The 14198-nt window shown below is 32.7% G+C and overlaps 2 protein-coding genes across 2 annotated transcripts in view; both read left to right on the top strand.

Annotated features, from left to right (window-relative positions):
* Positions 1-2498, top strand: part of LOC105617329 (hornerin-like) — a 3852-nt gene extending 1354 nt beyond the window's left edge. The window contains 1 exon segment of the mRNA XM_012198895.1: positions 632-2498. Within this exon segment, the coding sequence (XP_012054285.1) occupies positions 632-2066 (1435 nt within the window). The 3' untranslated portion in view covers positions 2067-2498.
* Positions 2499-6764: 4266 nt separating this feature from the next.
* On the top strand, positions 6765-8801 carry LOC105617328 (homeobox protein 12-like). Its single transcript, XM_012198894.1, has 2 exons — positions 6765-6776; positions 7323-8801. Exons 1-2 carry the CDS (start codon positions 6765-6767, stop codon positions 8799-8801), a joined length of 1491 nt encoding a protein of 496 aa, XP_012054284.1.
* Positions 8802-14198: the final 5397 nt, after the last annotated feature.

The following is a 14198-nucleotide window of genomic DNA, read 5'->3' as shown; positions in this document are numbered from 1 at the left end:
TATTGATAGCTGCAAGTACGAAAAATAAAGAAATCTGACAATACTAATGTCGTATAACTTACGTATAATAGTATGCTATACGTAAGTTATTATATATATATATATATATATATATATATATATTATTCATAATTGAGATTGAACTATTTTAATTTAACCAATTAGTTATAACAACTTAAAATTGATATTTAAAATATTTTACACATTTTACGTTACATTCAAAGCATTCGTATTAATTACGTATTAATTACAATTCATCTATTTCAAATTGATTGAATACTTTCCCACTATATTAACTGAATTACAATATTAATTAATACGATGTAGTTATCATGTAATCGCTCATTGTTAGATTACGTATCATATATATATTAATTATCGACTATCAACTCATAATACTGTGATAATAATGCGCTAGATCAGCCAATTAATTTTCATCTACTTCACTGACTAATTAGAATTTACCACCTGTTTTTTGTTTAATTAATGTGACTATTCATAGCTATAATTATATCTATAATTATAACTCGGGTAACAGTTTAATATAATTGGCTAAGAGTTTTGTATTCCACTTTCACGCAAACTGATCAATTCTACGAAAGTGGGACACCCTAGAAAGTCATGTATAAAGAAATGCGATAACAACTGATCTGATCGTGTAGGTGTTTCTGGTGGCTTTCGCCTGTGGAGTCTGCTGCAATGAAAATCTGCCAACTCAGCTTCTATTGCAGCTGAAAGACAAACGCGGCATCAACGACAACTTGGTAACTTTCCCGTCGGGATCTTCTTCCTCCTATTCATCTCCTGTTTCGGGCTTGAGTTCTGGTTACGAACTAGGTGGATCGTCTGGTGGCTTCTCTCTAGGACACGGCGGCTTGCTTAATTCGGGCGGCTCCGTCGGCCATGGAATCGGATATTCCTTAACGCCGTCCAGTAGTCTCGGTCTTGGATCCGGGTACCAATCACCTGGATTGAGCCACAGTCACTTAAGTCACCAAAGTGTCTCTTTGGGTGGACACTCGGCTCAAGGCACCTACTCCGTGCCCAGCATAGCTCATCTGGGAAGCGGCGGAAGTAGCAACGCACTATTCACTTCAGCGAAAACAGGTCCCGTTACTTTCGGAGTCCATGGTGGCAGCGCCAGTGCCGCAAGTACTTCCAGCTCCAACTCGCACAGCGCGCCAGTCTACACTACCAGTGGCCACGGACTTTCGGCTTACAGCAATGGAGGATCTAACGTTGGTTTTCAACTCGTATTGGGTTCAAACCAACAACATGGTCTATCATTGGGCTCATCGGGTGCCTCGTCAGGTTACAGTCTTCCTACTCATCCCGCATCTTCAAGTTCTTCGCATCCCGTGACAGGTGGCCTAATCATCGCTAGCGGTTCGCACGGCAGCCCCTCCAGCTACCCGTCTACATCTTCTCACAGCATCTCTACCCTTGGTAGCTCTTCAGGTACTCAAGGAGCATCAGCCACTTATTCTCTTCCGATTAGTTCAGGATCTCACGGAATCTCTGCATTGTCTTCTGGTGCTGCGTCGTCCAGTTATCCCGCTACTTCAGGATCCTCTTCCAGTACTCGTTCCAGATTTTCGAGCATATCGTCCGGCGGTTCCAACTATCAGCTACCAATCGCTTCAGGATCTCACTCGAACTCAGGATCGTCCAACACCATCACGTACACGAATTATCTGCCATCTCATTCGTCCGGTAGCAGTGCCAGTTATTCTAGCCCCAGTGTCTCTTATTCGAGTCCGAGTATCAGTCATGTGGGTTCTCCCAATTCCGGCTATTCCGGTGCTGGTACCAGCTACACCCTTAGCGCAAATTACGCAGCAGCTTCCAGTTCCAGCCCCGTCGTAACTTACACCGGAAGCCACGGCTATACGCCCACAATATATAGTTCATCCAGTTCCCACGGGACATCCGCGGATTCGCAAGGCACTCATACTGGCATAAGTCCGAGATATATCGGATACGTTTCCGAGAAAACTGTAAATGCAGACTTAGGTGGCGCAAAGTATGACACGATTTCGTACTCGGTTCCAAACGGAAAATATTAATTTATGTTTTGTAAATCTTTCTGCGCCCCAACACATTATCAGGATTCAATAACAGCTTAGGATTATAATTACAAGATCCCTGTTTGGATCTCGACGAACGAGTAATTAAACGCCGAATCCGTCTAATTATCTAATCTTATGCTGACTCGGTCTTGCCATGAAAAATAGCAATAATATTTTCCAAGTAGAAGACCATGTATGTTGTTGAGATACATTAGAATAAATATTTATATTTAAATTTTCTACTGTACGATCTATCTAGAGACAAAAATCTCTGTACTATAATTGTACTCAAATCCAATTGTTATCTATATTTATATCATATGTATTGTAATAGATCCCTATTATTCTTTGTATCACTGACAATTGTGATTTTTATTACGTAGTTTTATACATTTTTTTATAATAAATAAGTTGATTTTTTCCAACGAATACCAGAGAACTCACTTTAAATCTTGAAAATTGATTATTATTATTATTAGCATTATATTAAGTTTATTACAATTAATTAAGTTTATGATAATTAACGATTGGCAATTAATTTAGCAGTATTTATCAACTCATAAATTTCGAATAGCATAAGAGTTCAAATGAGTTTCTAGAGTCATAAAGATTACTATATACTAATAAATTGCATGTTGCATATTGCGTGCGACGTGCATAAGACTGTACGCCAATGTTTTGCCTCTTAATAAAGATTAAACACGCACAGTAATGAAGATGATCAAAGAGATCGGAAAAGTGAAAGTATAAATCGACAAATAAGGTATGATTTTGATCCAATCATTTTAATTCATACTGCAATTAAAACATGTAGAATGCTGGTTTACTTTCGCGTGTTCGAGTTTATAAATATATCTTCACGAATACTAAGTAATTGATTTGACACGCGCGATGGAGGGCAATACGCGTATCAAAAGATGTATGTTTGAATGGATCCTGTCGTTAGTATTGTTGTCCATCAAAATTAATGTATCTGACAACGACCAATGTTGCTTTTATCCGCGGAGCTACCGTGAAAGTTATTAATCGCACGAACGGCAATAGTATAACCGTACATAAAATACAATAAAAGCATAAATCTATCCAACAAACAGAATGGGATCGCTTTTACTTCAAGGCCGGGACGGATCAGGGTGAGTAAAAAATATCTTTCTAAATTTTTATTTTATTTTGGAAAGTGATTGCCAGCTGCAGATAGTAAGATTGACTGGTTAAGATTTATGTATAAGTGCAACGTAATGTCATATAATGGAAATTGATAATGATATTAATAATAATAATATATGTATAACCTATTTTCTTTTTTATAGATATGGATACATAACTATAAAATAATTAATCTTAAATTAGAGAGCGAAATTAGCAAATTTAATAAAATGATATTTCTGTATTGCTTGTTAAAATAATATTTATTTAATAAATATATATTTGTATGTTGTCTTGCTAATTTATATTATTCTTTTATCATCAAAAGTGCTACTTAAAGCTCAATATATCATTTAAATTAAAATAAGAAATTATAAAATTATAATTATTGTTATTAGTAGGTTAATAAAATATTTATCAATTAAGTAATTTTATTTTATAATTTAGAAATTGATTGATCGTCATATTTTTTTATTGGACTCATTATTCTTGTTAATAGCATTCAGTCAAAACGGATATTAATGCTTAAATATTTCTGTGTGAATTTATATAAATATTAATAAAATAAAATTTATATAAATATCTGATTACAAATTGCATGCCGAAATTTTTCAATGTTAAAACGTAATCATGAGCAAAATATTACTTATTAAATTGATAAGAAATTTAATAATTATGTTGATGTTAATAAGCATTTTCATAAGAATAATAATAATTAAATATTAATAAGAATCTAAAAACTGTAAATAATTTTATTGTCTTTTATCATTCTTGTATTTTCATAATTTAAAACTTATAAAATATATATAATTTTATAATTTAAAATTTATAAATTATATAAAATAATTTGCAACAGACAATAACTTATTAAATATTTAACGTTTCCAAACGTTATATGAAACATTTCAACATAATTTAATTTGATATAAATTTTATATTAATAAAACATGTCATTTTGTGTGTGTGTGTGCGTGTGTGTGTGTGTGTGTGTTGTGTGTGTGTGTGTGTGTGTGTGTGTGTCTCCCCTTTCCCCCCGATCAGTAGATGATTAATAGATCGTGATGGAAATCGTAATCGATCATTCAGCTACTAGCACGACAAAGCAATTAGTTTATTTATATTAATTAAGTTTTCAACTAAGGAGACTTCATTACCTACACGTAAGAAAGCGACTTTAATTAGTCGCGCATTATTCCTTTCGTATACCTGACCCATTTTCTATGACTCATATGCATGAGTACGTGTGTACTTACTTACGCACGCGAGGGCAGCACGACACGATGCGGCACATCAGTTACATGAGAAAGCACGCATGGCAGAGGTCTTAGCTCTTCAGATCTTGTAATCTAGCCGAGATATACGCCCCACGTCGTTGCAATATGTCGATCTAACCGGTCTATCTCGCAAATACAAAAAGCATAACATTTCACTATTTTCTGACTGGTTTTGCGAGACACTCAGGCTTGTCTCACTCTCACACCCGGTACGGCGAGAGCGGGAAAAGTCCGCTCTTACTCTTCGCAAAGATGTTCCTCCGGGCGGATCTCCGTCACGCATCTTTGACTTGATCTCGGACTTGCGAGTCCATCCTGTCAGACAATTGGGAGATTCACTTTCGTAACGTACTGACCTGTAACGCGAGACTTTTCTCTAGTGAAGTAATTGAATGAAATGCGAACGTGTACGAAAGGTAATGCAGCAGTTAGATATAAAAATATAAAGGAACGCTTTTGTTGCTGTAGAATTTCAAAGTTAAACGGATGAAGTAGAACTTGTAATTAAGTAGCTGCAATAAAATATTTAGAATTCGATATGTGTGATACAAGATTTTTTTAAATTCACTCAAGATATTTATTAAAAGAAAAATCGATATCTAACAAATTTTAATTGTACGTAAGAAAAACGTTATATATTTTTAATTGATGTTTATTTAATTAATATTTAATTCAAAAAATTATATTATATAATATTATATTCTATATTATGGAATTACATATTATGGAATATATATTATGAAATAAAATAATTTCACTAATATTTGTATTATTTAATAAATAATGAATTGTATTTTATTGAAGATATGTATTCAGGTACCTGATACACAAGTGAAAAATACCAATAAATATTAAATTATTCTATGTCTCTTTCTTTAATGATATCTCTTTTTAAAATAAGAGAAATTGATGATTTTTTTTTTCGAATATCACCAAATGCAATCATCCATTTCAAATGTTATTATCATGCGGTCTGGTTGATAAGAACATTTTGTCGATGAGAGATGGTGTAGATAGTGAAAGTAAAGTAAATCGATGTTTTCAAAGGTACAGTCGCGAAAGGTGTTGTTTGAGCAAGATTGGAAAGATCCTTCTCGAGGATGCCGGAGGGCGTTCCACTTCCTGGTTCGTTCGCTTTGAGTGGCTATCTTGTTCTTCAGCCTTTAGCCGATTCAATCCAGATTTTTGCAAAAATCATGCGTTGTAAAATATATTACAGAGGTGCTTTTCTTAATCAAATTTTTTTATTAAATTGCATCTTTTTTGTAACCACATAATCAAAATTAAACCTTGATATCTCATCTAATTTATAATATATTTTTAGATATTTGCGTTTATTGAAAAAAGCATATTGTTTTTAATAAAATTTTAATAGTAAACGAGAAAGCGCTGTCAAATTTTTTTATATATCTTTTTAAAACTACTATACTAAGTAAAAAAAGAAACAAAATCTCTTATCTTAAAATACTCAAGTGGACTTATTAAAATGAGACATTCTATATTTAATAATGGGTTTCTTAATAATAAACAAGAAAGCACAAAAAGAACGTAAATCAATTTTGAAACAGACATTCTGAATGTAATAGCATCTTTTTTTAAAGAGCTGTGAAACATTGTGAAATTCAAGATATATAGATAATTGTGTATATGAAAAATCGGTATATTAGGAGATTATTAGTCAGTTTAATATTTAATATTTAAATAATATTTTATGCTTCTAATGTTGTTTCTCTCATACACACAGATGAAAAGACACATTTTGAGATTTGAGAAATTTTTAAACAAAAACATATTTTATGGAAGTAAGTTAAGGTTACCAGCTTTTTTCGTTTAGTTCTTATATTTATATTCTTATTTGTTACTTTCTATTCCTATTAAAAATAAATTGATTACTTTAGCGACTATAATTTTAAAGACAAATACTTTAAATGTTTATTTTACGTAACTTTTAATTTAACATTAATTTAACATTAAAATTATAAACTTGGTTTTTCGTAACTTTTTGTAACGTTACAGCCCATTGCCATACACTATCGAGGAGTGCACTATCACTTCCAGTTGCCTACACATAAGAGCAGAGAAATGTTAAACTAGTTTCCGTAATTTTTCCGGTGCTCGGGTATAAAGGAGAAATTCAATGTCGGCCGATGTGTCATTAAAGGTGGAACTGTCGTGTCAGTCTGATCTACGAAATTACTAGTGCGGTCGAGGTGTTGGATGAAATAGCAATTAAACGACGGAAGAAACATAGCTTCATAGCTATCCGACGGCGGAGATGAAACAGCTGGTCAGTAATAATAAATTAATTATAAAAAACTAAATTAGGAAAAAACTAAATTTATTAATTAAATGAAGAAGATTTCATACTTAATTTAATGCCATAAATGTACTTAAGTTTAGTGTCTGATTTATTTTGCACGGGAATTACAGACAGGTTCTTTAGAGAAATTTGTTATTTTAAAACGATTTTAGATTTAATGTATTTAATTTTGAAATTAATGTGAAACATACTTTTATTTTAATTTTCGGAGATTTTGTTTTATTTGTATACGCGTAGATATGGGGGGGGGGGAGCAGACAATTATAAATTAATAAATAATATTTTAATCATATCATTAATTTAAATGCAGTTTCTGAAGTTATATTATAATTACTGATAAATATTTTCATTTCTTTACGCAATTACACAGTACATGCTATTATATTATTAATTAATATTACGAAGTAGTTACATCTTCTATCAATACAAAATTGAAGATATACATTATTTTTAATTAGCATAATTGTAGAATTGTCAATTCTATTTTATTACAAATACAAATATTTATTACAGATACTGTTCTGCTTGCTATCACCAGCACTTTTCGCCTGGTCGGATAAAACTGAGAATTTCAATAATGATCCATTTCTAACGACATATGTGGAATATCCTTACAGCCACAAACTAAAGCGAGGCACCGAGACAGAAGAAAACACTCAATTAACATCGGAGCTGTACGCGCCGAAAATCGACGCCAAGGATACGTATAGCTCCAGCTATAGCAACAATTACCAACGGGATCCTTACAATAATCTTAATTATAATCCGTATCTCACAAACAGCACATCCTCGTTCGTTTATCCTGCGTATTATAACGGCGGTGATTTATATGTATACGCCAACGCGCCATATCCTGCCTATAATTCATATCCTGCCCCGTACGCGGTGAATCCACCATATCCAAACTATTATTATCAACCGCCCTATTACTACACTCATTACTTCAATCATGCTCTGTTCCCACCACCGGCGCAGCCACAATCTCAGTCTCAGCCGCAATCGCAGCCGCAGCCGCAGGTGCAGCCGCAGTTCTTAGGTATCTATTATCAAGAGACACCGCAAGTTCCTATCACGAAAAACGAAGAGCAGGACAAAAAAGTTGAGAAAGAAGAGACGAGCCAAAATGCACAGGTGAGTCACTTCGTGGACGGCGGAAACTACATAGCCGGCAACTCACGAGATCTTGATATGCAATCCAGCATGTATAAAGCGGCCAATCCATACAATCAACTCGCGCAAAATGTTCAAGTGAAGAATCTACCGATATCCTCGCCGAAGGTGACGTATAAAGTCATCAACGTAGAACAGCCAATTAATAAAGATTACCAGCCGTCTACCGCATATGTTAACACTCAACAGATTGAACAGATGACGAGCCAAGCTTTTGCAGATCTATTGGGACAGCAACAAGTCAGCAACATCTACGACAATAGAGACGTTTCAAACGGTGCCAATGATGGATCATACGAGAATCAGGACGTTTATTCAAATGCGGCGTCGTACGAGAGCCTTCCAGACGCGAGAAATAAAGCCGCTGTCACCTACGTGATTGATTCCGTCGGAACCCCTAAGATCAATAGGGAACGTGCGAAGCAGAGTTCATCGATTCAGAGGGCCTCGAGTAAGAATAAATATTCAAATACCCGAAAGCCAGGATCGCGGAATCACTCCCAAGTATCGTATACATCGCCCGAAAGTGGCAGCAATCATCGCGCTCATGTGGCCAACACAAAACTGGCAGGTCAAACTGACAAATACAGTAGTTATGACGCGTCACAGAATTACGACGGTACTTACAGTCAGACAGGCCACAAGAAGGAACAGAATTATGGAACCTATCAGAATCAAGCGGATTCTTATCAGAATGAGGGTTTTACTGCTGCTCCTCAGACAACTCAATCGTACATTTATCAGTACTCCGCTTACGACTCTGATCAGCAGGTGCAGCAGCAGCAAGATGAAATCAACGGCAAGTTTGGAGCAAAACAATAGAGGATAAAATACAGCAAACACTCAAATTGATTTGATACTATTATATATAAGTTATTATATATTATATATTAATTGTATATTATATATTAATATTAATGCACTGTTGTTATTTCTTGTTGTTAAATTGACGCGACTTCTTGTCCTAGCAAACTAAGTAACTGTATAGAACACCGCATCTCAAACTTTGTTTTTACATTTATAATGTATTAATTATTTACGAAAATACACAGCTAAGTTAAGAATTTACACTCAGTTTTTCATATTCAGTTTCATTTTATTTTTATTTTGCTTATAATTCAAAATTATAAGTAAACAATTTACGGTTTTAATTTTAAGATTATAAAATAAATCTCATTTATAAAAATGTAATGATGTTTATCCATATTATGATATTAATTTCTTTTTTCAGTTTGATATACCTACAGGTAAGTGGCAATATAAATAGAAAAATATCTCATACATTAAATAATTTTAAATCTCTAAAATTGTAATTAAATTTTCGAATTGCTTAAAACTATGAAGTTTCACGGTCAAAGTTATAAGTAAAAGTGTTATTAAAAGATATAAATATTTAAATGTTTTTTTTAAATAAAATATCTATAATTGTGTAAGTATAAATTAAAAATTGAAACATTAAATTTTATTTGGTATATTTCAATTTTATTAATTTTATTCTAATTTTATTTAAAAGATAATAAAGTACAAAATTAGAAATCTTTTTATTAATTTTGTATATTATGACATTTTTATTATATTTATATGATGTTGCATTATATTTTTTTGTGCCTAATAAAAAGATTACGAGATCGAGTTAAATTATAATTTCTTCTTCATATTACAAAACAGAAGAAATCCGCTTACTCATCTCGTTTCTATACTTTCACTCTCTAATTCACTAAATCAAACAAAATCTGTGCTCAAATTAATATTATCCGTCTACCATTATTGATAGCTGCAAGTCGAAAAATAAGAATCTGACAATCTAATGGGTACCGACATTCCGAATGATTTATTTTAGCAATCGCTAAATGAAAGGCTTGCTTATGGGTGTAAGTACAAGATCACTTCTTAATACGATTATTCATATCATCTTTCCATTTAGCTTCGTACTTTCTTCCTTTTATGTTATATAGCGACGAATGTCGCTAGGTTTATGTTACCGCGAAAATGGAAGAGGGAGATGTTAATCTTTTAAAATTTACGAGACGCGTGAAGAGAATGCAAAGTTCTGTGTCTGCCTTGCAAAAATTGGCGAGTCTTTTCTGAAGTCACAATGTCGTATTGATTATAAGTCTGATCTGCTATAATCCGACAATGCCGATCTATGTATTTACGACCTACATATGATTCGATTATAAATATGCGTTTTGTAGTTATTAATGATATAAAGGATCTTTTATTCTGTCTATATCTTTGACATTTACACTCCTTTCTCTCCGGTGTAAGTAACTCGAACCGGTTTCCCTTTTGTGTTTATTTTTGTACTTTACTTTCGTTCGATGAGCGACAGCTTCCTGTTTCTTTCTACCGTGTTCCTTTCAACGTAATTACACATCATCACAAACTGCAATGTACAGGAAAATCTAGTGGATTAAGATGCGGAAATTTATATAGAAGAAGTAATTTTAAGGGTGTACTATGCCATTAAGATAGTACGCTTCATGAGTCAAATAATTAATGCACGTACACTAGGAAGTTTTTATTTTGTACTTTCAGCATACATCAGCAATATCGATAAATTATATTAATAATTGGTTTTTAAAACCTGACGCATTTAATTACATTAATGAATGTTTATATATTTAAAATTCATTTACATAGATGATCAAAAAATTTGCATCTGATTTTGATAAGTTATTGTGATAATTATTTAAGCATATAGTTACGTGCACATTTTAATATATACGTACATATTTTTATAGATATTATTATAATTCATTAAATAATTATTATATATAGTATATAAAATTATAACTAAATTTCTATTTTATTCTGAACATAGATCATGTAAATCTAAAATTAATTAATTATTCACTAATAATAAGTAAAAAAATAAATTTTAAACTACATAAAAATATATTCTCATCATGAGAAGTTTTAGATAATTGTAGAAAGTTAATATATGAAAAAAGCCGACATAAATTGGATGCATCGCGACGATGTGACTGCTCTATCTTAAAATTCTATTCTGAGATTATCAAACAGTGCGCTACATTTCTCTGCCAGCGAATCCCCTGTCATTACTAATTAATCCCATACTTAGTAATTAATTTCGTTATGGCCTTTCTGCGTGCCATTGCTCCATACGTCCTTTTAGTGTGACGCTAATTGTACGGTTAAAATTTTCTCTCGTATAGTATCGTCTTAATGCGAATAACACAGAATCATACGAGTGACGGTCGTAGTGTCGGAAAGCGGAAGAGATCTGGATCACGGCAATGTCCGGTCGATCAACCGGATGAGGCGTGCCAGCCGCGATGGAAAGCGGAAGCAAATCTCGTGATCTGTCTGTTCGCATCAGGCCTGGCGCGTCGATAGACCGTGTGAATGAGATAAGAAACGTTCACCGACCGTTTCCTTTCGAAGTTTCACGAAAGTATGCTCATATAGGTATCTGTTTAACCATGTCTTTTTTCTTCGTTCTCATATATTTCCTCTGACAAGAATTTGTAAAAAAATTTTTATCTGCGGAAATGAAGTTATGATTCTAAGATATTTCCTCAAGTATGTTTTATATCGTATTCAAAATCTGAGAATTAATTTTGTTTTTATCTCTTACAGCAGCTAGCTGTATGAATATAATTAATTAACTCTTCTTAATTTTATCTTTGGAATATCAAACAACAGACTAAATTAACCGAAAGATAAGACGTTACGAGAGTAAGGACGTTTTATCTAACAATTTCATCAAATACTTTTTAATCACATTTTAACAAATTCTTTCTCGAAAACGACAAATTAGTTATGCTACCCAATGCAATCTTTTATGAAAACGAATCACGTTCTATTTTCAAATCTTATTGCTATAATTATCAAAGAAATGTATCTTTTTGTATTTAAGTGTTTATATCATTTTTTATATTATTATTTATTCGATTATTTTTATATGTCCTTTTAAGATGATCTCCTGATGATTTTTTGAGTGAGTTTTATATGAAAATCTAATTATTTTATCATTTAAATATGAATTTGAATTTTATTGAGTTTATCGATTATTATTACTATTATTATTATTATTATTATTATTATTATATGTCGTTAAATTATTTTTTGTAGCTAAAGAAGACAGAATGAGTACAAAATGTTCTTATTCGTAATATATGACTTTATTATGAATGAAATGTTTATATTTAATATATATTTTTATTATATGAATAAACCGTATTATAACTAATTTCAATAAATACTTATATCTCGTTTCTCTGGTCAATTTATGTTAATGTTTTTGTAATGAGCAAGACTTTATGTTTTGGATAAAATTAATTTATATTTAACGGAATTGCATGTTTTATGCGGAATGCAATAAGTCTTGACGCCAATCTCAATGCGGATATCGTAGCAGATGAGTGAGAGCTGCGCTCTGTGCTCACTGTTTTACTTTATTTTGCTCATTCCAAAAGCGCTCACGTATACTGATGGTCTGAAATAAAATCGGATGGACCAAGCCTGTTACTTTCACGTGGCGACTCGATCTCGATTGATACTACACATACCGACCCGAAAGTACGAGGCGCGTAAATGCCTCGCCTGTACAAAGTCTGAATAAATGAGGCTGCAGCTTTTGGCGACGCTACAGTGGTAGAAAGTCCCATGCATACACGCGTATGTAAGGACATTCATTATTGTAACTATAGCATTATTTTCTCTTTATGTTTATGAGCCGTCACGCCGTTGTGCTAGCCAACAGCTGAGTTATCTATTATTCCGGCAGGGAATATTACATCTAAAAAATGTTATAACATTCCAATTAATTTATGTAGAAAATGTGTTATTCTTTATTTGGCACTCTTTTCCAATTATATATTACTTGCTCTGTTTCCTTGGCTCCAGCGAATAGATGTTTCTCACGCGGTGCGATGTTTATTTTTGCCATATTTTTTAAATGTATCAGTTTTCTGTTTGATAAATTCATAAATTACCATTACATCGCATCATCATTTAATAAGATAAAAATTATTATCTATTAAAATTCTGACTATATAAAATAATTGTAGAATTACGGATACCTGAGAGAATTATATACATTATAATAATACTTTTACACGTGATTTAATGCTTTATTGCACATGCTGGATCGTTCATTCCGGGTTAATTTTCATCACTTTTACAAATATATATACAAAACTGATCTTACATATAAGTATCTTTAGAAAGTATATTAAGATTGTATATTAAAATGAATTGTATATATAAATGTTACAACTAATTACTTAATGCTCCTAATGCTCCTAGCATTCCAAAGAAAAGAAATGCATAGAATACATGAATGTTTAAAATAAATTAATTGTTTAATAAATAAAATTATTCTTAATTTATTTTGGATATTGGCGACAGAAGTTTTATCTTTTATTTTAATTTCTGAGAAAATTTCAAGTAATTGTAAAAATAATTTTAATCAGTTAATTGCAGCATCCCTTTAAAAAGAAAAGTATTTATCAAAGAAAAATAATATAGAAAAATTATTAATTAAAGATTTTTTAGTATCTAGTATATTTTCTATCGATTTCCCAGCTGCTTTATGAGAGAAATATGCGTATAAATGACGATCGATTATTTGAAAATGATCATCATATAATGATGATCATTTTCAAATAATCGATCATCATATAATTGATTGAGTCAATTTCGAAAACGGATGAGCAATTAACCCGAGTGAACATCAAAAATTTAACGAATCGCGCAAAACGGATAGGATAATCGTAAACTATCTAGGCGGAGATCGAACTCGAGAAAGCGATCGGCCAAAAAGGTCGAATATTTGCATTTTTTATTGTCACTTCTTGGTAATGTGAGAAACTGCATTCCGATCGACGACGCGCCAGTATAACGAATCTAATTGACTTCCTCGTTTTTCTCCTCTCTTTTGCACGCATTTTGTCGGAGGCGCCCAGCTTCACGGCCGAGAAAGTTTTCTTACTCGAGGTTGCGGATAATTCGTTTCAAGTGCAGTCGTGTCGACGATCGTTTGATGCAACAGCGGGCAATTGGTATATGTATAAGGTTGTAATCCACACCCATGACCATAGAAAGTCCTTCCTCTTTCTTTTCCTCGTCCTTCTCTTCTGCTTTGACAGGTGGAATACACCTGGGAATGTCTGATGAAAGGGTCTGCCTTTGTGCGACTCGATAGTGGACTCGTTTCCACTTCTACAAAGAGAGAGAGAGAGAGAGAGAGAG

Source organism: Atta cephalotes, assembly GCF_000143395.1.
Source record: "Atta cephalotes unplaced genomic scaffold scaffold00012, whole genome shotgun sequence".
Taxonomy (NCBI): Eukaryota; Metazoa; Arthropoda; class Insecta; order Hymenoptera; family Formicidae; genus Atta; species Atta cephalotes.
Note: the sequence above shows the minus strand (reverse complement) of the source record. Positions and strands in the feature narration are given on the sequence as shown.